Below are 25,978 nucleotides of genomic sequence, written 5' to 3' on the forward strand. Positions count from 1 at the left end.
CTTGTTCTAATCCCATACCTAGGAAATATATGCCTCCATCGCTTTGGATGCCCTGAAAATACTAATTGAGTGACTTAACGAGGTAATTAATGAGAAATCTACTTGCCCTCATTAAATGCCACACACTGTTCACCAGACCCTAACAACAAAGGAATTCTAGTGCCCAAAGGCTTTGCACCACATGCCAAGACATTCTCTCTTCTTTCTCTAGTTTCATGTGGGCCTGGGTAGTCTGGAACCATGCTCTTGTGGAACTTTTAGTGTTCATCACAAATGGACTAATTGCATTCTCTTTTTCATATATAAAGATTTACCCTGTTTCACAAGATAGAAGTCAGAATATCACTGTGGTATATGTGGTGCTAGGGATTGAACTCAGAACTTCCTGCTTGCAAGTCCAGTGCTCTACTGCTGCACAACCTCCTGTGCCTAGATTGTCTATCTTTTTTTTTTTTTTTGCTTCCAGGGCTATTGTTGGGGCTTAGTGCCTGCTCCTAGAGGCTATTTTTTCCTATTTTGTTGCCTTTGTTGTTGTTTTATCATTGTTGTAGTTGTTATTATTGATGCCGTTGTTGTTGGATAGGACAGAGAGAAATGGAGAGATGAGGGGAAGACAGAGAGGGGGAGAGAAAGATAGACACCTGTAGACCTGCTTCACCACCTGTGAAGCGACCCCTAAGCTGGGGTCTTGAACCGGGATCCTTAGGCCGGTCCTTTTGCTTTGTACTATGTGAGCTTAACCCACTGCACTACCACCCAGCCCCTGATTATCTATCTTTAAGACATGTTTTATTTTAGCCCTTGACTTTGGACAGTGGTCATTTTTCTTATTTTAAAAGAGCTCATCTTTTTTTTTTTCTAAATTGGTATTCTTTTAAGATTATGATGAATGCTTAAAGTTTCTTAGAATTCTTAAAATCCTAGTAGTTTTAATACTACTAGATTTACAAAACAAAAAAAAGAACTAATTCCAAATATACCATTTGCCCAATGGTAAGTTATTACTTTATATATATATTTGGAGAAGTGCTGTACCATAATTCAGACATTTCTATCTCATTTTGCTTACCTTTTTCTCCCCTGCAATATGAATTATTTTTCATGCTAATAAATTCAATAAAAGAATTCTTATTTGTTCTAATAAAGTATTATTAGGTGATACACTGTATGTAATTATAAAGTTATGAGGCAAAAAATGTGATGTGCTTTGCATCTCATTTAAAAGGACATAAAAAAGAAAAATAATTGACACCTCAGTTAATTTTTTTAAAAAATTTTACAGATGATTTTATCTTTTAATTTAACTTATCACATATAAGGACTCTGTTTTATAAGATATGCAATCTTTTTTTTAAAAGATATAGGATGGGGGTTGGGGAACCAGAGCATCACTCTGGCATATGCAGTGCTTGGAATCAAACGCAGGACCTCATACCTGGAAGTCTGATACTTTATCTACTGTGCCACTTCTCAGGCCACTGAAATAAACAATTTTAAGGAATAAATCAGCAGGCCACTCTGACATATTATCAACTGGTCTTTATTTTAGATATTTAAACTCAACTGAATTTTCTCTAAACTTAGATATTAATTTAAAAACATATATGCTGTCTGCTATGGGAAATAACTTGCATTTGAATGGGATCAAAAAGAAACACTCTTTGTAAATGATTCTGAATCCCTGTGCTACTAGTTGCCTCTTTGTTTGCTCAGTGCATGTGACAATATCTTGTTGTGATCTGTTGTGACAGTGTTTACTTCTCTGGCACAGAGCTGTGTATATGCTTATGGAGTGTTCTCTTATCAGGAGCCAGAATTTGTGATGTGTGAGACCAGTGCTTGTGTGATCTTTATACCCCTTATTCTCCTCTGTTGGGAAAGCACTGAAATAGCCCCTCGCTATAGCCATTTGTAGTCTGGTACATAAAAAGAGTCTGAAGGGAACCACCTGAAAATTGTACTGTATCATTTGTACCTGTGACAGACTTGGACAACTCTGAATAGCCAAGCTCTTAGTGATAGGGAACTGCAACTTTTGTATCCTGTTTTCTTTGTTGGTATTTCTTGTTGTTAACTGTTATTTGGAGGAATTTCTGTTACTGTAATTTGCTATATAGGTTTTTTTTTTTTTTTTTTAATTTTGTCATGTTTTTTAGCAAAGAAGTAAACGTGGAGGTTGGTCCAAAGGAAGAAAGAGGAAGAAACCTCTTCGAGACAGCAATGCACCCAAGTCCCCCCTTACAGGTTATGTTCGGTTTATGAATGAACGCCGTGAACAACTTCGAGCAAAAAGACCAGAAGTTCCGTTTCCAGAAATCACAAGGATGTTAGGCAATGAATGGAGTAAATTACCTCCTGAGGAAAAACAGGTAAATGTTCTTATTCCTGACTCTTTGCTTGGTTTTAATTGCATCTCATAAAGAGCATATGTTAGAAAAGCAAAGAGGATACTCCGAAGGTCTTGGTGTCTAAGAATCAGGAGAATAAGGCCCTTCATAAATCTTTTCTCTAAAACAGTGGTGGTGTTGTTTGTTTTTCTTTTATTGCCACCAGAGTTATCACTGGGACTCTGCACCTGTACAGTTTCACTGTTTCCAACAGACTTTTTTTTTTTTGAGAGAGAGACCGCTCAGCTCTAGCTTATGGTACTGCTGGGGACTGAACCACAGTAGTTCAATATTAAGAAGTTAGATCTATCAACATAACTTATTCCACCAAATGAAATAAAAAGTCACAGATTAAATTTTAAATGGTAATTTGATAAAATTCTGCTGTTCACATAAAATTTATTTTAAGGAAATCATTTTACTGCTTTCTAATTTTTTCTTAGTAAAGGTCTGGCCAACTTTATATTCCATAGTAGTATGGAATATAAAGCAAGAACCACATGAATTCTTTCTTCTCTGAGACAGAAATTAACCCTGTTCCTAAACTGCAACCAATCCATTTGTTAGGGAGATTTGAGAGGAATTAAGGACAAGAGAGCCACAGACTGATTGAAACAAACATAAACTGCCTCAAAAGCAGAGTGATGGTAATGCTTGTGGGGGTGGCTCTGGGTTAAAAGTTCGCAATATTCTCAGCATTAGAGAGCTGTCTGCATCACTTTTATGTCTATAATCTTTTATGAGTTTTATTTTTTTAAGGACTCCAAACAGACAAAAACAAATGGGAAAATACTCTTGAGGATTAGTTGAATTTAAAAAATTTCAGAAATCAGATTAAGTTTTAACTTGAAGCACTGTTATATGGAAAGCAGTGAATATGTTATTCATGGCATTAACTTTAATGTATAAAGGAATCTGAACTATACTTAGTAGATGACTCTTTTATTTCAAATTTAACACATATTCATTTTTTATAATTTTTTCAAAAGTATATAAAGAAAAAAAACAAAAGTAACAGTAGTTATATCTGGGTTACCCACTGTTAAGTAGGTCAAGGGATTTTGTGCTTATTTTATAGCTTCCTATTTTGTACATATTTCAGATGTACAAAAACTAGCAAACAACGCTATAAAGAATGCTCAAGTACCCTTTTCCCAGATTCACTTACTGTCCACACCTTTTAAACCTTTTCTCTCTTTGCATATGTGTTCATACTCTTATGAAACTGCTCACTTTTTGTAATGCTCACTGTCACACAATTTAAGTGTAAATTGCATATGGCATGTGTTTTCCCCACCAATGTAAGAGTGCATTACCTGAGTTACCTACCATTATGTTTTTATGGTACCACAGTATTTTAGCCTACCATCCATATTCCAGTTTTGTCAGTTGATCATTTCTCTTGTATTTTTCTCCTCCTGATCAGATTCCAGTCTGGAGTCAGGTTTCATGTGTAGTTCTTTGGCTTTCTTTAATTTGGGATATTTCCAGTCTCTTTGTCTTCTGTCACATGGCTATTTTTTACGAACATAACCCTTCTCTCCCCCTCCCAACCCCTTTTGTTTACTTTTAACATTCCTCATTCTGAGTTTGTCTGATGTTCCCTGTGATTAGATTGAAGGGATTAGACCTAGGTTATACATTCTTAGTCAGAGTATCGCATGGGTGGTGTGTCCTCATAGTGTCACATGCACACCATGTCCTTTTGTCCCTTGCTGGGTAATGTTAACTATGCTCACCAGGTAACATTTTTTATTTGCCCTTTTAATTAATAAAGTAACCTGTGGGGAGACACTTTTATTTCTTTTTATTTTCTTTTTTTTAGTGATTTGATAGTAATTTACATTATTATAAGATGACAGGGGTATAAGTTCCACACTACTTTGGTTCTAAGTTCTGTACCCCCACCCCTCTAAGGATAGCCACCAAAGTTCTCTCAAGACCTTAGATACAAATTGGCTTTTTTTTTTCTTTACAAGTTCATGTGTTTAAATTCTCTATATTCTACATATAAATGAACCATCCAGTAGTTGTCTTTTACTTCCTTACTTCACTAAACAGTCACCTCCAACTCCAGCCATTTTTGTCCCAAAGGACACAATGTTAACTTTTTTAATTGCAGAGTAGTAATGTTTTTCCATTATTTATTTTATCTCATTGAGCTTTAATATTGGGTTTGAATGGCATGTGTATTTTTTATTTTTTACTTTATTTCAATTATGAAATGTTTTACAAAACAGATGTCTTGGGTAAATTTCCCACTTCCCCCAAAGTATGTACCAGCTCACCTGACCTGCCACCAAAATGGCATCTCCCCTCACATTAAATAGTCTACCAACTCTTAACCTCTTAACCCACCTCTGACTACATTGCCAATTGTTTCTCAAGATATTTAATTTGTGATTAATAGTGGTTTACAAGATTGTAGGGTTACGGGAGTCGGGCGGTAGCACAGCAGGTTAAGTACAGGTGTTGCGAAGCGCAAGGACCAGCTTAAGGATCCAGGTTCAAGCCCCTGACTCCCCACCTGCAGGGAAGTCACTTCACAAGCAGTGAAGCAGGTCTGCAGGTGTCTGTCTTTCTCTCCCCGTCTTCTCCCTCCTCTCTCGATTTCTCTCTGTCCTATCTCACAATGATAACATCAATAACAACAACGATAACTACAGCAGCAATTTAAAAAAAGGGCAACAAAAAGGGAAAATAAATAAATATAAAAATTTTTTAAAAGAGATTGTAGGGTTACAGAGTATAGTTTCACACCACCAAAGTTCTGTGCCCTACCCCCCTACAATGACCACCGTAGTTCTCACAAAGTCTTAGAGATTATTTGCTTCTTTTTCTCCACACAAATCCATGTGTTTCAGTTCTCTAGTCGTGACATGTGAGTGAAACAACCTAGTAGTTGTCTTTCACCTGTATACTTATTGTGCTAAGCATAATTGCTTCCAGTTCTCTATCTAGTCATCTGCCAGTATGCATTTAAGCTGCTTTCACTCTTAGGCTGTTGTGAATGATGCAACTGCGAACAGGGGGTACATACGTACCTGTGAATTAATGTTTTTCATGTCTTTGGGATAAATACCTAAGAGTGGTATTGTTGAATCATAAGATAGTTTCATTTTTTATTTAAGTACTCTTTGTAATGGTTGTACCAGTCTGCATCCCAACAGTGTAGCAGTGTTACTCTTAATCCACTCACTTGCCAACACTTTCTGAATTCTGTTTTGTTGGTGTAGGTCAATCCCACTGGTATAAAGTGGAATCTTAGTGTAGTTTTAATCTGTATTTCTCTTATGATAAAGTGAAATGGAGCATTTTCTCATATGTCTGTGGACCACTGTATCTCTCCTTTACAAAATTGTCTATTCTTACCTTTTGCACACCTTTTTATTGGGTTATTTGGATATTATTCATTGTTGAGCTATCTATATCAGTCTTTTGTCAGATGTGTGGTGTGCAGATATAACTGGGTTGCTTGTTTATCCATAAGTATAATTTATTTATTTATTTATTTATTTATTTGAGAGAGATAGAGAAGTTGAGAGGAAAGGGGAAGATAAATAAAGACACCTGCAACTTACACTGCCCGTAAGGGCTTGAACCTAGGCCCTTGCACATTGTAATGTGTGCTCAGTTGGGTGCCCCACCACCTGGCCCCTTCCTTATGTAGTTTTCTTTTGATGTATAGAAGCTTTTTAATTTGATATAGTCCCGTTTATGTAATCTTGCTTTGGTTTCACTTGCCCATGTGGTTGGTTGCATCTCTAAATACATCTTTGATGTTAAGGTCCTGAAGTATTCCACCAATATTTGCTTCTATATGCTTTATAGTTTCAGGTCTAATATCTGGGTCTTCAGTTCATTTCAGTTTTGGTGCATGATGTTAAGTGGTGATGGTCTAGTTTCATTTTCTGCATGTGACTGTCCAGTTTTCCCAGCACCATTTGTTGAAGAGGTCTTCGTCCCCCCCCCACCCCCCTGCTGAACAGTATTAGCTCCTCTGTCATATATTAGGTACCTGTAAATTTATGGGTTCATTTTTAGGATCTTTATCTTGTTTCATTTGTCCAAGTGTCCATTTTTGTTATGTGGGAGACATTTTCTGAAAATGCAAGTAGTGTTTTCCATATCTGTTTCTCCACAGGTTTACCATTTCTTGATGACTTTTTCCTGACCTAGCCTTAACCATGATAGTTTAGAATGATGATTTTTGTCCAGTTATAATTCTTTATCCACACTCACTAGTCAGCCTTTGACACTCTTTCTCTTCCTTCATTTACATGTATTTTTTTCTATTATCATTGGTAAGAGCATCTGAATTCCTTTTGTTTTCTAATGGTTTATAATTTACTACTGTATTAAGTGTTTGGGTATGATATTTAACATCAGCATACACATAACCATTGACTGTTCCTTACATCTGACTGTTACAGAACAAGATCTTAACATTATTTCTGACTCTGGCTTGTGTTTATTGTAAGCAGTATTTTTATACTTTTTTTCTTAAACCTAATTGATGAATGAATTTTCCTGGTAGATCAATGGGCTTTGCTTAAATAATTAATAACATGAAGTATGTAGGCATAGATTCTCTCAAAGTGGTCTGTTTTAGGACATAGGATGAGGTCATTCTTTTTTATGTTCTTTGTGTCTCCTGGCTTTAGCTCTCCACTCTCCTGACTCTTAAAAGGCCAATTGATATATTAGATCATTCCTTCAAAATGGGTTGAGGCTGGAGAAGCCAAATAATGCTCCATTCTCTCCCTTAGGAAGACTTAAGTGCGCCTGTGTGGTGTTTGATCCTCTTGAGGACACTAGTGGACATGTGGAGTTCTGTGTATAGGACTAGAGAAATAACTATAATCATCGCCTTTATGAAATTTTTATGAGAATAGTCTCATTAGAACTTGTCTTCATTAAGTCCGGAAAGATAGTAGTCTAAAAAGTCAGAATCACCTATTTTATAATTGGGAGACTGTGTTTTATTCTACTTCTATTACATGGTTCTTTATTCTCTCACAAAGACTATTCCCTTTGTGCTTTTCTTTTCATCTTCTAATTGTCCTGTTTTCTTTAAATAGGTAACTGATAATTTTACTGAAAGAAGATCTGTTTCTTGAAAATAATTCCACATTTCTTTCCTTAGCGCTACCTTGATGAAGCAGACAGAGACAAGGAGCGTTACATGAAAGAACTGGAGCAGTATCAGAAGACAGAGGCCTACAAGGTCTTTAACAGGAAAACCCAGGACCGTCAGAAAGGCAAATCTCATAGACAAGGTATCAGAACCACTCAATTGTGTTTGCAGTTTGTTGTGTATGGGGTATCACAAAGCCTCCTCTTAGAATAATAAATAATAAAAGATGAATTTCTATCATCTGTTATCTTCCATTCATTTACAAGCATGATCGTAGAATCTCATCACTAAAATCACATTGCTCTCATTCAGAAATTTCCATTGACTTTCCGTAATCAGTATCAATAATTTGGCTTGTGCTCTTTTTTAGTCATCTCTGCTTTCTAAGTCCAGATTGTCATCCCTAAACAAAACTGTCTATTATACTACATAACTACCTTGCTTTAACTCTTAACTCATGTGCCATGAAAAATCATTTATTCATTCATTTACATGTGCATTAATTAAAAAAATATATACATAGTGAGCACCTCCTACTACATAACAGGTTCTTACCAAGGCATTAAGAATGCACCATGTGTGGTCCGGGAAGTGGCACAGACAGCTTTGGACTCTCAAGCATGAGGTCCTGAGTTCAATCCCCGGCAGCACATATGCCAGAGTGATGTCTGGTTCTTTCTCTGTCCTCCTATCTTTCTCATAAATAAATTAAAAAAGTATAGCTTCAAGTTTCCCCCATTTGAGGGACACTACAAAAAATATTCTGTCACCTAGTCCATCTTTTCTTAGCCATTGCATTTCTCCACACTCAAGATATCTGACCTGATAAACCCAAACAGCTTTTGTTGAATGTTTCCTATCCACCCTCCCCTACCTGCCGTCAAAGGTAAAAATTGTGCCTGCTGTTTCTCTTGTCTGATTGTGACATCTATAAGTATGACATTTTCTTTAACATTTGATTATGGCTGACAGTAGAGCCTGAGAGACAGTATCATATGGTGTAAGTGCCATTGGGGACCAGTAAATTTTTATAATTTCTTTGAGTTTTGCTATTGTTCGTTTTTCAATTTAATGTTCTCTTATTCTTTCTTACTTTCAGATGCAGCCAGACAGGCCGCTCATGAGCATGAGGTAATAAGCTTTCTACGTACATATCATGTGTATTTATCAAGATGGTGTTTTTGAAATGCTATTGTATTAATTTTTTTTAATGAATGATGGAGTGTTTCCTATTCGTAATTTACTCTGACTGAGTTACTTTAGCCCAGAGATTTTTTTAATCCATTTATTATTTATTTGATAGGACAGAGAGAAGTTGAGGGGGAAGAGGGGTACAGAGAGAGAGAGACAGAGAGACACCTGCAGCACTGCTTCACCACTCATGAAGCTTTCCCCCTACAAGTGAAGGCCTGGGGCTTTAACCCAGGTCCTTGTGCATTGTAACGTGTACACTAAACCAGATGAGCCACCACCCAACCCCTGCTCAAGAATTCTTTACAAATCCCAAACACTTATGCCAATTACAGCCCTAATTCCAGCATTTCCTTGTGGTCCAAGAATTCTATTGCTTTTATATACAAAAGATGACTAGAATTCGGAGAAAGGTATAGAAACAACCCAGATGAAAACCACATCTTGACTACTTTATCATCAACTGTGTCACCTTACTTTGACTGTCAAAAGTTATTTTGGGAATCCAACCTTTGATTAAAATGAGCTACTCCAATACGTCAGCAGCGCACTCGTGAGTGCGAGGAGCACTTGGTTCGTGGTTGACACATACTTGGTTCCTCCCCATCAGCAGGTGCATTGGCTGTGCTGCACAGAGAGCTGCATATATTTTTATATATAAATTTCAAGAGTACAGTACTGTATAAAGAGCTGTAAATATACATATGTAGCCAGTAGTTAATACATAGTTATAGGAAATTCTAATTTGTGTTAATTTATTTCATGCTTTTAAATATTCAGTGCTTATAAGTCACATCCAAATTTAGCAATCAGGATCTCTTCTGTAATTAAGTCCTAAATTCTTTTTCCAAGGGCTTTGACTCCCTTATTTTCCACATAGCTTATGTATTAGCACCCTTTACTGCTCACTGCCCTCCAGGTTTCTCATCCTTCTTTGCTTCTTGGCTTGCTTTCATATTCCTCCTTTGTTGTTATTGTTGCTGTTGTCGCCAGGCCTTCAATGCTCTAGGCCAACTTTTTTTTTTCCCAGATATAGAGAAAGGGGGCAAAATACCACAGCACTGAGGCTTCCTCCAGTGTGGCTGGCCCCACATTCTTCTTTTTATGAGAATAATTTCTGTCCTTCAGTCATTTTTTTTTCACCTCCCTTTCTGCCCATTCTGCCTTTCAAAATTCTAGCCATCCTTCTAATCCTGCTTCATGTTGCATTTTTCCTTCAGTCTTTCCTTGCTTCTTCCAATTCCTTTAGTCCACATGTACCCCTCCCTCCCTTTTTGTTCTTAAGTGCTTAATTGGTCTGGCCTAGTATCAAAATATTATTCATGTGCTTCTGCTCTTTGCACTCTTAAACCATCGTTTCTGTGCAGGAGTACAGGATGCTTCCCTTCCTGTGCCCAACCCTATCCTACTGCTCACGGTTCCCTTGCATGATGGTAGAAGCCTTCCAGAGATACTGAATTACTTGTATACAAAACCTTATCATTGAAATCACAGGGGAAACATTTGCAAAAAGAATTTTCAGAGGCTAGAGAGATAGTTCGCCAGGTAGGGCCCAGACCTTGTGATGTGTGCAGCTCTGGGTTGAGCTCTGACACCACACAGAAAGTCTGCCAACACTTTTGGAAATCTCACTGCTATGTTGTCCCTTCTCCTTGTCTCTCTCTATCTGAATAAAAGTGGCAGAGTGGTGGAATCTTACATATGCAAGGCTCCAGCCCTGTCAGTAATAATACTTTAAAAAAATAATAATATTTTTCTTTTTTTTTGGCATGTTTTTTATTTTTCCTAAGTCAGGAAATCAGTCCTTTAAAAGAATAATGTATTTATCTGAGGGCTATAGTTCTTATCTCTAAGTTGGTAGTAGTGATCTTTAAAGCATAGAGAGAAGATTTAGATTCACAAGCCTAATAAAACTTTTTTTATTAAATATTTTATTTATTTATGAGAAAGATAGGAGGAGAGAGAAAGAACCAGACATCACTCTGGCACATATGCTGCTGGGGATCAAACTCAGGACCTCATGCTTGAGAGTCCAAAGCTTTATCACTGCACCACCTCCTGGACCACAAAACTTTTTACCATCCATGAATTATGAAGTGAAAAGCATAGAGCATATTAGCATTTTATTCTTTCTATAAGTATATATTTTTGATATATAAGTACAGTTATATATGATATCTCCGCAATCAACTTAGGATGAAATGTAATAATTTCTTTTTTTAAGAAACAGTACGTATGTTTTATATTTTAAATCAATTCAACATTATTGCAAATGTTCCATATTGCTGGGTCTTGTGAAATCATGAATTTCTTCCTTAATTGTGAGTCCACCCACAAACGTTGTGAAATTCGCATACTTCTTTTTATTCTTCATTTTTAAGCATCCTTTGTAGCTTCTCTACCCTTAATGGTAACAAAGAGAAGTTAGACAGTGATCTAATTAGATCTCACATTTTCTAGTCAATGACTGACTCATTTTATCTCTAGATTTTGTTGGCCAAAGCATATATAACATTCTTGTCTTCTGTAAAGTTGAGAGCTGCAGTCAGAAATAATTTAGTACATTTATTCATCAAAGCTGCTGCTGATTTGAAAAATTAAGCTTTTTATTAAAATACATTATTTAGTATGATATGAATATCTATGATTAATTAAAAGGAATGCATCTCTGATTTCAGAACTAGAAACACATTAAGTCAAACCAAAAACAAAAAGGAGGGGTTAGTGAAGAAAACCAGCAATGATTTCACAAATATGCAGGAATTGTGAGAAATGTGTACATTTCTCAAATGTGTTTGGTAGTTTCTCAAAATCTGCTAGTGGATGTGCCCATATCAAGGTAAAGCTTTCTTAGGTTAAGGTTCTTAGTCCAATAAATGTCACTCACTTTATCAGTTTTTCTTTTTCATTGAATAATTTCTGTGCTGAATTCAGCAAATTCAAAAGTAAGCATCAGAAGGAACTGACTTAACAGTTTAAACGTGGTTGCATGGTGACTTCCTCACATAATTCCATAATGTAACAGGAGTTTAGACAAGTAAGAAAGTAGTAAGGAGGGAGTCAGCGGTAGCGCAGCAGGTTAAGCACACGTGGTGCAAAGCGCAAGGACCTGCGTAAGGATCCTGGTTTGAACCCCCGGCTCCCCAACTACTGGGAAGTCGCTTCACAAGTGGTGAAGCAGGTCTGCAGGTGTCTCTTTCTCTCCCTCGCAATCTTCTCCTCCTCTCTCCATTTCTCTCTGTCCTATCCAACAACAATGACATCAATAACAACAATAATAACTACAACAATAAAACAACAAGGGCAACAAAAGGGAATAAATAAATAAATATTTTAAAAATTTGTTTAAAAAGAATCAAAAGAAAGCAGTATGGGTAAAAGGAAGCCACAGAAAGGACGAACCAAATGAGACATCAAAGCTGACCCAGGTTTTCTTGGGACACCTCAAGGGAGGTAAAATAGTTTAAACAAGAGTTATGAGTCCGTTTGTGAAAGTGCCTAAATATATATATTCTAAATAAATGTTTATTCCCTTCAGTCATCCCATTAAGAGTAAAATGACAAATGTATCAGAATAGCCTCTCATTAAGTAGAACTTGCCTCAAAAATACTAAGACCTCAGAAATCCTCTCAGCTAACCCCCTCATTTTATGGTGAGGAGAATGACTTGTCTAAGACAGGGAGTCACTTAGTGAATTTGTTAAATGCAGAAGTATGCCTAACAATCAGGCTTCTTTATCCCAATCTAGCATTCTTGGCAGCATACTCCATTGCTAATATGGAATAAACTACACAGTGTTGAAAGTTGAAATGGACCTGGTTTCCTGAGGTATCAGCAGAATTTGTTGCCAGTGAAGACAGATATGATTTGGACTGTGAATAGTAAAGAGGCCTATTGTATTCCTAAATGGAATAGACTCCTCAGACATTATACCAAGGCAGGTACTGGAGAGAGCATATTAGAGCTAAAGTAATGCTGACCTGAAAGCCATTCAAGCCATTCTACATAGCAGCAGGGCCCGCCAGCCTGGCACACAATATTAAGAACATTCCCCAAAGTAAAGGGTACTTGAGAGGAGCATATCACACTCTATGAAGTTCTGGCCCTGAGCCTGGATCACAGCAAAGCAGGTTCAGTTCAAAAGAGCTTCTGTTCTCTTATCCTCCACTCAACGCATAGAGTGAAACCCGAAAGTAAAGAGTATTCCTGCTTCACTTAAATCAAAAGCCAGTCCTCTAGACCCAGGAGTCAGCTAGTGTTACTCTCAAGAAAGTACCTACACTTTCTTGAGGACTAAGATAGAAACAATAATTTTGTTTCTTCTTTAATTTATGAGAAATGACAAAATGACACTCAGCCTGAACAAATTAGACCCTTTCAATGAAGGGGTAATGAAATCCTTGCAATTTTAATCCCATGAGTGATCCTTAGAGCAGCTTAAGTATATCTGAGCCCCCAGGAGGATCCTCTTCATGCCAAGTAATGTACTCAGTAATGGAAGAGTGCTGATGGTTTTTATTACCACTCTTCCGTTAAGTAGAATTTCTCTGTTGCCTTTTGGAGTCTGAACAGTTTCGTTTAATTGCTTTGATGTTTCTTATTTTGCACTCTGAATCTGTACCAAGGGGCAGTGCGTTAAACATACCTCCTTGGTGCTGTTCTCTGCCCTTACGTAGTTAGCCTGGTTTGGCCAGCTATGGCAAGTAACAGGACATAATTAGTTGTCTACAGAGAAGCAAGGTCTTGGAGAAAAGTTCTTGGTAGCATGGTAATCAGAGCCTAGCATCACTGCTTACCCAGTTAGTAGACATATTTAGACCTATGACGAGGTAGCTGATATGCTTAAGTAGGAGACTGATCAAGGTAGACAGATAGCTTTATTTATTATGAGTCTTTATCCAAAGTCGTTTGGGGATTTATGTTATATCTGCTATGCCTGGAACATGTTGGAGTTGTATGTCCCAGGTTTTCTGTTTCCTGTACAAAGTCAGTGACAGAGCTAAAGCATATGGCAAATCAGCAGAGTTGAGAGAAAGCCCCTGTGAAATATGTCGAAGCTGAGCTCCCTTCTGGAAACAGCCTCTGTTGCTCATACGTTAGATTCCTTTGCAGTCCACTAGGAACCGACTCAAGGTAGAGCTCTGCATATTGGAAGTAAAGCTTTTATGAAAGAATAATCTCTCCCTATCTATCTATCTATCTATCTATCTATCTATCTATCTATCTATCTATCTATCTATCTATCTTCCCCCCCACCAGTCTGGTGGTTGCTGGGGCTTCACTGCTCCAGGCCAACTTTTTCAGCTAGAAAGACAGATTGTGAGACAGAGAGAAAGATGGCATAGCCCAACGCTTCTCTCAGTGAAGTGAGCTCAGTCTCAAACCATGGTAAAGCAAGTACACTGTCCAAGTGAGCTATCTTGCCAGCCCTCATTGTTTAATCTTAATTTTCAATTGTAGAGGGCGGGAAGGCAGGAGGTGCGGCACAGTAAGCAGGACGCTGAACTTGGAAGCATGAGATTCTGAGTTTGAACCCCGGCATCCTATATGTTGGAGTGATGCTCTGGTTCTCTCTCTCTCTCACCTGTGCCTCTATCTTGTTAATAAATAAAATGTTAATCCCCCAATAAAAATAAATAATTATAATAAATAAAATATTTATCTGGAAAACGTTGCCTTTCTTTAATGGATATATATCATTTAGGGACATATGTATATATTCAGAGAAATATATATATATAGTTTAAATGAAGTGCTCTGAAGGTATCCTCAGGTAAAGTGCAGTTTTTTCAGACATCCATCTTAGCTATCTCTTGATCAACTGCCATTGGCAGGCAATTCACACAGCCTTCACTATACACAACTTATACCAGTGTGAAAACAGGAGCTTGGCTGTCAGAATCCCCTTATAGGTTGCTAACTGCATAGCTATTCTACTGTGCACCAGATCATATTTTGTCTTCTAAGATAAAATGCTTATGGTACTAAGAATAGAAAGATATATTCTATCTCTAGCTTTAGATGTGTTTTTATAGATGTGGTTTCTAGTTTTTTTGATGTTCTTTATATTATAAAGGTTTTTTTAATCTTCACATTTTGCTAGCAATTTCTTCTGTGCTCATCTCCCACTGTTCTCTTTACCATCTTGTACTATGCACAATTTTAAACACTATGCCAAGACACTTATAATTTATATTCATAATGCTTTTGACTTCAAATTCATCTTAGAAATTGCAGCCAAAGCATCTTGAAATACTGTATTTATTCATAAGATCATTGTAGAATGCATTTTGTACTAGTTTGGTGAGATTTATTTTTAATGGCTTATTGATGGATCAGTTTTAGGTTTTGGCTGTTTGGTTTTTTTTCTATTGTTCGTAATCCTTGGTTTTCTGTTTCTTAGAACCTAGTTATTTCTGACTTCTTGCTTTTGTTTCTTTGCTTTTTTTCCTGTATCCAACAAAAGTCTAAAAGAGCCTCAGTTGAATAGCCCTGTAGGTGAAACAATAGCTAAAGTGCTGGACTGTCAAGCCTGAAGTCCTGAGTTTGACCCCCAACATTGCATGTACCAGAGTGATACTCTCTTCCCTCTCTGTCTCTTTCCTCTCTTCTTGTCTTTCTCACGCTGTCTTTAGTAAATAAATAAATCTTTATCAGAAAAGACCCCCAATTAAATAAAAGAAGTAGAAGCAGAGCATTATTACTGTTTGTGGCTGGGAGACTTTTATTTTAGATTGTTTTTAATTTATTTATTCACTTAATAGGACAGAGACATTGAGAGGGGAAAGGGAAATGGAGAGAGAGAGAGACAGAGACATGCAGCACTGCTTCACTACTCATGAAGTCTCCCCACTGCAAGTGGGAACTGGGGGCTTAAACCTGGGTCCTTGTGCATAAGAGCATGTACACTCAGCTAAGTGCACCACCACCCAGCCCCTACTTAATAATCTGACTAACCATTCTGCAATTTTAGATTGGAAAATCCTATTGCAAAAGCATTTTGTGTGTACAACCAACAAAAGCAACATAAAAAAAAGCTAGAAATATCTTAATTCCTCTTTCAACTACTTTTATAACTGTATACTGTTGACTGTTCAAAGCACAGAGCTAGAAAATGGCTTCCATATTTTCCATTAGGGGAATTTATATGGGTTTGTTTCTAAATTTCTCTTTGTGCAGTAACTGTACACATCAGAGAAGTGAATACTTAGCATGCTTGAACCCTATGACAGTTAGAGTCCATTGAAATGGTGAATATATTTCCCTAACACCCTCAATGGGTCTTACTCCTGCTCACCCTATTATTTCTTTTTTTTAATTAAATTTTTTTTTATCTTTTTATTTATTGGATAGAGACAGCCAGAAATCAAGAGGGAAGGGGGTGATAGAGAGACAGACAGACACCTGCAGCACTGCTTCACCACTTGCAAAGCTTTCCCACTGCAGGTGGGGGCTGGGGGCTGGAACCCAGGTCCTTGCACGTTGTAATAGGCGCGCTCTACCAGGTGCGCCACCACCCAGCCCCGTACCCTATTATTTCTTGAAGGGAGACATGATCATTGTGCTTTCTGGCACTACTATTTAGTTCAGCTTCTGTTTAAGATTTAACTGGTTTTATACTCTTGATTCATAGAAAGAAGCAGAGGTAAAAGAGCGGTCTGTTTTTGACATTCCTATATTTACAGAGGAATTCCTGAACCACAGCAAAGGTAATTATCAAAGTATTGTTTTGTGTTTCTCAAGTCTGTGACAGATGATATAGTTGTCGGGAGAAATTCACTGATCAAAAGCAACAGTAATGATATTCCAGATCCTAGAACTGGTCTGGAAGAAGAAAACTTTATTTCACTCTTAACAGAAACTGCTCTAAGACTGATAAAGGAAAACTAAGCTAGTCTTGTCAAAACCACTTTAGTCTCTGGAAGGAAATAAGTAAGTAAATAAATAAATATATGATTAACTCAGTTACTTCCTAGATCCCTTTGTACAATGTAAACTGATATATGAATCGAAAATACAAAATAAGAGCAGAGCTGATCCACAGCAGTAAAGGCGAAAACCCACACCTGTGTTTGTCCAGTGTCCCAGAGCCCCCCTATGAGGTGCCACATAATTCTCACCACACTGGCTTGAAAAGCAAAACCAACAAACAAAAGACTGGAATTGCAAACGTTCCTTGCAGTCTTAAGTATAGAATATAACTAGCTTTAAGAATTAAAGTAGCTCTAGGGAACCAGGCATTTTATTGCTGAAATTGCTCTCTGTGAGACCATAATGAGAATCGGGAGCTGAGGTGGGGTGGCTAATTAGAGACAGCTCTGCTTAACTTCTGTAAGAGCCACTGGGGACTCCTCAGAAACTCCGGGTGCTACATGTGTTGTCTGTGGTGCGGGGGTATGTTCCTCAGCTCGGGAGGCAGAGCTCCGCCAGCTTCGCAAATCCAACATGGAGTTTGAGGAGAGGAACGCAGCCCTGCAAAAGCATGTGGAGAGCATGCGCACCGCGGTGGAGAAGCTGGAGGTGGACGTGATCCAAGAGCGGAGCCGCAACACAGTCTTGCAGCAGCACCTGGAGACCCTGCGGCAGGTGTTGACCAGCAGCTTTGCCAGCATGCCCCTACCGGGTAACGCAGTTCCTACCTAAGCACTGTGGGGCGGGGAGGTGCTATTTAAACTGCTATCGGCGTAGGGACATCACCTCCCAGGCAGAAAACCAGCACAGAAAGCACACTTTTCCTCAAAGCGTTTTGTGAGTATTGGCCAAAAATCTGAGTATTGGCCAAAAATCATCGAAAAATTCAGACTCTCCAGTCATTAAATTTTTCTGCAATTATATTTTAATATAATTAGTTTCCTTTCTATTACGCTAATTGGATTTTCAGAGCAAGGAAAACTGCCTAATGTTCAGTAGAACACGTTCCTTACATGTTTGCTTGCTTTGTGATTTTGTTTTTAATGGGAAGGAAGGGGAAAACAAACACTGGTATTTCGTATCTGCTCTTTTATGTGGAAGACAGTCACAAACATAAAGCCAGATTAATCTCTAACCTTATAATACGTGGCTACTCATACGCATTATCTAGCGGTTATGTAGCCCATCTGTTTTAGAGGATATGGTCTAATTTTATTTCTTTGTGTTCTGAAAGTATCTCCTCTGAAATTAAAATCTTGTCTGTGGGGAGTCGGGCGTAGAGCAGCCGGTTAAGCGCACATGGCACAAAGCGCAAGGACCAGCGGGAGGACCCCGGTTCTAGCCCCAGACTCCCCACCTGCAGGGAAGTCACTTCACAGGCGGTGAAGCAGGTCTGCAGGTGTCTTTCTCTCCCCCTCTCTGTCTTCCCCTCCTCTTTCCATTTCTCTCTGTCCTATCCAGCAACAACGGCAACATCAATAACAATAGTAATAACTACAACAACAATAAAAGGGCAATAACAAAAAAAAAATAAATAAATAAATAAATCTTGTCTGTGGAGCAGGCCAATTAGAGTCATGATTTCTCTTGCTGTGAATTCACTTATGGGTAGGACTAAGCCTGAATGGGGCAGGGTTATCTTACACTGTCTTCTTATCTCACTCAGGAAGCGGAGAGACACCCACAGTGGACACCATTGACTCATATATGAACAGACTGCACAGTATTATTTTAGCTAACCCCCAAGACAATGAAAACTTCATAGCTACAGTTCGAGAAGTTGTGAACAGGCTTGATCGTTAGTGAATGGTGAGAACTCAATGATATGATGCTTCCATGCCATCAAAATAAGAGGTTGGGGGTCAGGTGGTGGCACACCTGGTTAAATGCACACATAAGAACCTGAGTTTGAGCCCCCACTCCTCACCTGCATGTGAGGAAGCTTCACGGATGGTGAAGCAAGTACTGCAGGTGTCTCTTTCTCTCTCCTCTCTATCTTTTCCTCACTTCTCAATTTCTCTCTGTCCTATCAAATAAAGAAAAAAAAGGGGAGCGGGGAGATGGCCACCAGGAGCAGTGGGTTTATAATGCAGGTACACCTCAGCATGATTTGATGGAAAGAGTCTGTGTTGGTTTTTGTGCTTGGACTTGTGTTCTGCCTTTCTCACCTTTTGAGGGTATCATCAGGTGTTAATTTTCCAAAGGTTTTCTTTTCTAAGATTTATTTTTTATTAACAAGAAAACCAGAGTACCACTCTGACACATGATACCAGGGATCAAATTCAGTACCCCATGCTTGAAAGTCCAATGCTTTACCCACTGTACCACTTCCTGGGCCACTCCTTGAGCATTTTAAAGAGTGATGAGAAACTTAGAGAAAATCACCCCTGAAACAGAACTGAGAATAAAATAAATGTTAGTCTTCCTTTCCCCTGGAAAATATGACGTGTAAATTAGTTATAGTTTTCTGTAGTGAGTGAGACCATGACCATGACTACATGTAAGCCTATATAAGTAAGGAGTTTTAGTACACTACTCAGTGTCAGAGTGACTGTGGTATGTTAGATGTTAATGTCAGCTAGTCTTATACTGACATAGTAAATAACCCAGATTAGATTAAGTAATAAGCTCTTTAGTTAACAAAAATAAAAAGAGAAAATAAGCTTTAAAAATATATACTTGGAACTGGACAGTGGTGTATCCAGTTGAGTGCATATTACCTTTCCCAGGGACTGGGGTTCAAGCAGAGAGGAAGCTTCAGAAGTGGTGAAGCAGTGATGCAGGTATCTTTTTTATTATCATCTTTATTTTTATTGGATAGAAACAGCCAGAAATTGAAAGGAATAGGGAGGTAGAGAGAGAAAGAGATAGAGAGACACCTGTAGCCATGCTTCACCACTCGTGAAGCTTTCCCTCTTCAGGTGGGGACTGGGGGCTCAAACCTGGGTCCTTGAGCACTGTAATGTGTGCTCAACCAGGTGCGCCACCACCCGACCCCAGTATCTCTTTTGTCTCTCTATCTCTCTCCCTCACTCTCTTCTCTATCCCTCTCATTTTCTCTGTCTATCCAATAAATAGTTTTTACTTTAAATATTAAAATATATACTTTTTTGGTTACATCCTTTTAGAGGAGGGAAAAATAAATGCATCTTCAGAAGAGATTTTCCCATATCAACTCTGGTGTGTAATCTCTATTTGTTCACTGAAATTCCTAGCGAAAAAGTGGCCATTAGCATGCCATCCCACAGAATTAACAGCACTTTGGTCTTTTGATGACTATTCCATGCCAGCAAATACCTGAACTGTGTAGAAACTTTAAGGTGGACCACACACAATGAGGTGGCCACGTGGATACAAAGCCAAGAGCAGAGAGCAGAATAGGCTCCTCAAGAGTACAGCCATGGATTTGGATCTTCCTTTCTTTGTCCTGCAGGTACATGAACACACTCCTATTACATATTCTGGCATAGTTTGGGGCCTAGAGTAACCTGTGTAAAATTAAATAAAAGTCAGATTCTTCTTCTAATGAGGTAGCATCTGCCAGTAGACACAAAACCAGTAGTCTTTATCCTTCTTGGTCACGCCCTTGGATGGCAACTGTACAAGGCAATTTGATATACTTTAGCCTCAGCCGTGCTCAGTCGGGAGAGGGATTACCGTCCTAGTGAGTAGCCAGATGGAACGGACTGTGCTTCTAGAGATGGCTGGACTCCCTGCAGAATAAAGAAGTGGCATTACTGCTGCTGTTTATGAAGGGAACAGCTTGTAAATCTAGGCCTGGGATTTTCAGGAGCTCATCATCCTTCTCATTTTCACACAGTGTTTTCAATTAGCACTCTTGTAAGATTGAAAGGAGAGCTGGGGTAAACAATGTAGAAGATTGTGAACGCACAGAGTAAGTGATAGCATAGTGTTTCCTCATGTAGGAATAGGGCAGTTATTGCAGGTTTTAAGCCAGAAAATGGTTTTCTGTTTTGTGCATTTTGCCAGTTAGACTCTCCTAAATCCTTACCCACCATAAGAATAAAGTCCGTAGTATCTCCTTGCTGATGTGTCTTTCAAAACTTAGAATGTTGCCATTATCCTTGGTCTTAACATACAGATATCTTGCTCTTGAAAAAATAAAAAGTACTTGAAAATGTGAGCCACTTAATACAGCAGATTCCTACAATCTAGCCATGCAAAGGTAACGGAAAGTTTCCCCACTATAAAGACTGTGATTAATATGAGCTAGGCCTCATTATACAAATATGGACAGACAGCTAGGCCCGATGTCCCCAGCATTTGTGGTTCAACTAATTACTCTGATGCGAGCTTGGCAAAAGTTTCATCTGCTGTCAGAAACCACTGAGTGAAAGGAAGCTAATGGTTACAAGTTTCAGAAGAGCAGAGTAATACTGGTGGGGACCTTTAGAAACCACAGCCTTAAGGGGCCGGGCAGTGATGCACCAGGTTAAGCACACATGGTACTATGTGCAAGGACCTGTTTTTGAGCCTCCACTCCCCACTTGCAACAGGGACGCTTCACAAGTGGTGAAGCAGATCTGCAGGTGTCTGTCTTTCTCCTTATCTAACTCCCCACCCCCTCTCAATTTCTCTTTGTCCTATCAAATAAAATGGAAAGAATAAAAAAGGTGGGGCCGCCAGGAGCAGTGGATTTGTAATGTGGACACTGACCCACAGGGTTAATCCTGTGGTGGAGAGGGGCAGGGGAAAGCTTCATAAATGGAGAAGCAGTGCTGCAGTTCTCTCTCTCTCTCTGTTTTCCTCACTATATCCCCCTTCTCTGTTTCCCTCTCTACCCATAAACAAATTTTGGTCAGTGCACTATAACTAGTTGAATGGATTATCATAGTATGGTGACAGGGAGATGGCTTAGAGTATAGAATTTGCATGCCTGAGAGCCCCAGATTTCATCCCTGGCACTGTATGAGCCGAAATGGTGCACTCATTTCTCTCCCTTGTGAAATAAAATACATCATGTGTAGATAAAGATACACACATATGTATATTAGACATGCCATGGAAGGATTAGCCTAGCCATCTCTAGTGTCTGGAGTAAAGTGGAGTCAGGAGGACACTGTGGGGACATTTAATGTTTAAGGGGGGGACACACTTTACATAAAAACCCTCAGAATCCTGTGTTGCTTGATGTCAGTTAAGCCAAATGATAAATATTTGGCTGTTTGCAGATGGGGTGGGGTGAAGGGGGAAATCTTTCTTCTTTAACTGTACTTCTTCCAGTGTGAGAAAGTGTATTGTTCATATGCACATAATGCATTCCTACACATGCAGAGATCCCTAGGCTTCTATTTGAAGAAAATTGGTTTTGACTAACCACACATTCTCTGGACTAAAATAGAGCATTTGTTTCCCATCATCAGACTTGGCCCTACTGGTTGCTGTTCTGTGCTCAGCTGACTGTTTTCCTACCCTTGCATTGTCACTGAGCTGGAGCAGGGCCATGTTCCTCATTGCAATGTTATCTCAAACATCTCAGTGAGGTCGCCTGCGTGCAGCATTACAGCTCTTTAGTTTACACATGCCCCGTTCAACATCTTAATCCCTCTGAAGCCAGAACCAGGAATGGTTTAGTCTTCCTGATCGGGACTTACCTTTTCAATGTCTCCCAATCCACCCCCCACCCCTGATTCTCCAGGTCTTAGAGCTCCAAGATATTCCAAACGTGGTTGTGCTTGTAAGGAATGAGAAGCCATCCTTGGAAAATTTGAACTGAGTGGAGGTAGAAGGGGAGTACAGATGACTCTGTGAAAGAGCTAAATTCTGAGCTAACTGCCTTCACCCCAGGAAGCCATATGAAGGAGCAGCAAAAGGAACATGCACATGAATTCCCCCCGGGAGTCACCCATGTGAAGCTTTGGAAGTGCACAGCCACTGTCCCAGGTCTCCAGGCTCCTGCCACCTCCATTTCTGTGGACATGGACTCACAGACATTCTGCTCACCAGGCGTCTCTTCTGCAGCAGAGAAGAAGCCTTCTTGCTCTGATCCAGATTGGATCCTTTCCTCAGTGAAATTCCAGTTTTCTTACCTAGTTGTCACTGTTCTTTAATGCCTCTGGAGGAAAGGGGGCTAGTTTTGATTTCCCACCACCCACCCTCCCCCACCACACACACACACACACACACACACACACACACACACACCAAGTTATACATCTCCATTCTCCGACCTCTGGGCAGTGTGGCTCTGCAGGGTTCTGAAGGAGAATTTCTCTCATTGGAAAGGCCCAGTCTTCTCCCATCATTGCCCTGCTGTGACTTCAAAGAAAGGAGCTTCTTGTTGACAGTGTCCTGTGGAGGGAGGCTGTGTTTCCCGCTGCACACAGTGCTCCGTGGGTGCCAGCCCTCATGGAGGCTTTGTGATTGTGGCCCTGGAGCAGAATGCTCTCTCCTCCCTCTCCGGTACTGCCTGCTGTTTGCTAAGCACTGCTCCTCCGCACACAGAGTCCCAGCCCCAGCAAGGCTCTTGTGCTCCCATCTGTTGGCAATGTCTTGTGGAGCCTTTTGCTGAGGAAAAGGTCATTGGTTTAAAAAAAAAAAAAAGTAGTTTCTCATTTGGTGCTGAGGGTGGAAAAAACAAAGTTTATCCTAAGTGAAAACTGAAGGAACCTCTTTGTAGGTCTATTGACTCTTGGATACAGATAAGTGAGAAGGTCATTCCTGTCATCTCTTGTGGTGACAGAAAGGACACGGAGGAATTCTCCAGCCCTTTGTCTTCCTCCTGTAGCTTGATGCAGAGTCCACACCTAGAGGACAGGCTCTGCTTCCTTCTCCCTCCCCAGAAAGTGATTTCTTTCTCCACATCAAATGTCAAGATGTTGAGAAAGGTGATTCTCACTTCGCGGGCTGGTCTGGTTTGGTTATGATGCTCTAGAGCACAGGCTGCCGGTTTCAGCTGACATCTCTGGAACCAGAGCAGGGCATGCTGAGCCCATTGTCTTGGCACTGTGCCACCAAAGCAGGTGGTGGTGTGCCCCTTCGCAATATGCTCCAGAGCCAGAGTGCGAGCCAGAAACCTCGCAGTGTTGCTGCACCATCCTAGCTCCTCAGCAGCTCCCTACCTGATTTCTTTCTCAGCCCAAACGAAATAATGCAGCAACCTTGTTTAAAGGTCCTGTGTGCACATGCATCCAATCTCCTTACACTGAAGCGCCCCATAACACCACTTAGCAAGTTTTTAGAACCCATCGTTTGCCATTGCCATAAACCTAGCCAGCTCAGCTGCTTTTCTGTTTACCTGTTTCCTTGTCATCGTTCTCCCCCCACCCCCACCCCAATCTCTGACATTTCTCACAGAGACTCCTCCTCGCCTGCTAAAATCCAAGCTAGAACTCTCTGTCTCTGGCAGGACTTTGATGCCAGTTCTGGAAGTCCGTAACTGCCTTCCACCAGATTCCACCAGATGCTTCCTCTCCCCTCCCTCCATCCCTCCCTCCTTCTTTCCCTCCTAGAAAGTGTCTGTCTCTCCTTTGTGATGGTTCTTGCAGCTTCGATAGCAGTGCTGTTGACCAGGAAAAGCTGAACCTTGGTCCATGGTTCATCATCCCCCTGCCTCTCAGTAGAACACCTGACATTGACTTGAAATATTTGCATTTTCCAGAATTCATGAGACCTCCAGAGAGCCTGCCGCCTGAAATGACTTTCTCAGAATTAAGCAGCCTGCTTCTGACACGCTGGGTCTCCTAGTAGCTGCACACCTGACTCACTAGTGGCTGAGACTCAGCTGCAACAAAACCGTCAGGTTGTTTACGGAAGACTGTGTCTCCTCCTCTCTCCACGGCGCCCAGCCAGGAGCTGATGAATGAAGCTGCAGGCTAATTCAACCCTTAATTCGTGTCTCCAGAAAGACTTGTAGATATTACTGCATTTCCATGTTCTTCTCCGGAAGTAAGTTGCTACATACTCAGTGTTATAGACTTCTTTCCTTTTTATTAAAGAGACAAGGAGAAGCTGAGGAAAGTGAGGCAAACTGTTTTATTCTTGACAAAATTAAATTTTAAAAGAAAAAAAAATGTGTACATGTGTTTGGAATTGTTGAAATGCCAAGTTTTCTGTACAAGTGTTTTTGTAACTAAACTTTTAGATTTTCTTTGTTTTATGAGAAGTTGATATGCTTGCTTGACATTTGCCTCATTAAAACTTTTCTATGTTGAATCCACCTGATTCAATTGTACCTGCATTGTAATGAAAAAAATCCTACCTCTGCCTTTTCATCGTAGAAGACTTTGTCAACTCTACATTAATCATCAAGTCTGTTATGCCTTTAAAACAGCAACACATTCATTTTACTAATTGCTTATTCAAATTGTGTCTTAGCCTGCTTGAGAATTTGGCTCTCTCAATATATGTTGTAACAATACAAAGAGTTGTAATTCATTTTGATGTAAGAGCAGTATTCTGGAGTCAACTCGAAAGAAACCTGATATTTTTAAAGGCAATCAATGACTTCAATCCCCTGGCAGGACTGAAGACAGCTTTCAGTCTTATTTTTAACTAAAGAGCTAACTTTTCCTTAAATACTTGATTTTCTTTTCTTCTTAATAGAAACAGAAGAGACCACAGTACCAAAACCACCTTCAACACAGTGGGGACTGAGCTCAACCCTGGGATGCACACATGGCAAAGTAGCTCACTCTCCCAAGTAAGCTATCTCACCAGCCCAGATGCTTGCTTTGCAAAGAATAATAATAATAATAAACATTACTTAACCAATCAAAATCATTTAAAAGGAAAAATCCATCACCTGTTTCTAGCATGCTTTAAAAATACTAAGGGCTGAGTAACCTGGCTTCCCCGATTTACTGTTCTCCAAAGAGCCCTGGCGTGGTATTGGGCAAAACTATCTTTGTTCCAACTCCCAATTCCTCTTTTGATGTCACACGTGCCTCAGCTCTCTCACACTGTTAGATAGGGTTAAGTTACAGAACTGACCCTGCTTCAGAAGATCTGAAGACTGTGCTAATGAGTGCCAAGAAGTATTGCAGTGACACAGGATCAAGCTTGACTATTTTTGACCAGTAAGCCCAAATCTGCAACAGCTTCAACAAGAAATGTGTCTCATAAAAAATAAAAACAGCATTCTGGGAGTCGGGCTGTAGTGCAGCGGGTTAAGTGCAGGTGGCGCAAAGCACAAGGACCGGCATAAGGATCCCGGTTCGAACCCTGGCTCCCCACCTGCAGGGGAATCACTTCACAGGCGGTAAAGCAGGTCTGCAGGTGTCTATCTTTCTCTCCTCCTCTCTGTCTTCCCCTCCTCTCTCCATTTCTCTCTGTCCTATCCAACAACGACAACAACAATAAAACAATAAGGGCAACAAAAGGGAATAAATA

At 39.7% G+C, this 25,978-nt stretch overlaps 1 protein-coding gene across 5 annotated transcripts in view; it reads left to right on the forward strand.

Moving 5' to 3' along the window:
- Positions 1-24,811, forward strand: part of HMG20A (high mobility group 20A) — a 77,892-nt gene extending 53,081 nt beyond the window's left edge. For 4 of the 5 annotated variants that reach the window (XM_060174724.1, XM_060174725.1, XM_016189428.2 and 1 more), the window contains 7 exons: positions 2,157-2,369; positions 7,534-7,666; positions 8,624-8,655; positions 16,350-16,425; positions 17,124-17,339; positions 18,294-18,436; positions 22,287-22,769. In XM_060174724.1, the coding sequence (XP_060030707.1) occupies positions 2,157-2,369; positions 7,534-7,666; positions 8,624-8,655; positions 16,350-16,425; positions 17,124-17,339; positions 18,294-18,430 (807 nt within the window). In that variant the 3' untranslated portion in view covers positions 18,431-18,436; positions 22,287-22,769. Of the gene's footprint in view, positions 1-2,156; positions 2,370-7,533; positions 7,667-8,623; positions 8,656-16,349; positions 16,426-17,123; positions 17,340-18,293; positions 18,437-22,286; positions 22,770-24,248 lie in introns of those variants that run through there. The other variant, XM_060174723.1, reaches the window with a different exon arrangement.
- The last annotated feature ends 1,167 nt before the right edge of the window (positions 24,812-25,978 follow it).

The sequence above is a fragment of the Erinaceus europaeus genome, chromosome 16 (genome assembly GCF_950295315.1).
Source record: "Erinaceus europaeus chromosome 16, mEriEur2.1, whole genome shotgun sequence".
Lineage (NCBI taxonomy): Eukaryota > Metazoa > Chordata > Mammalia > Eulipotyphla > Erinaceidae > Erinaceus > Erinaceus europaeus.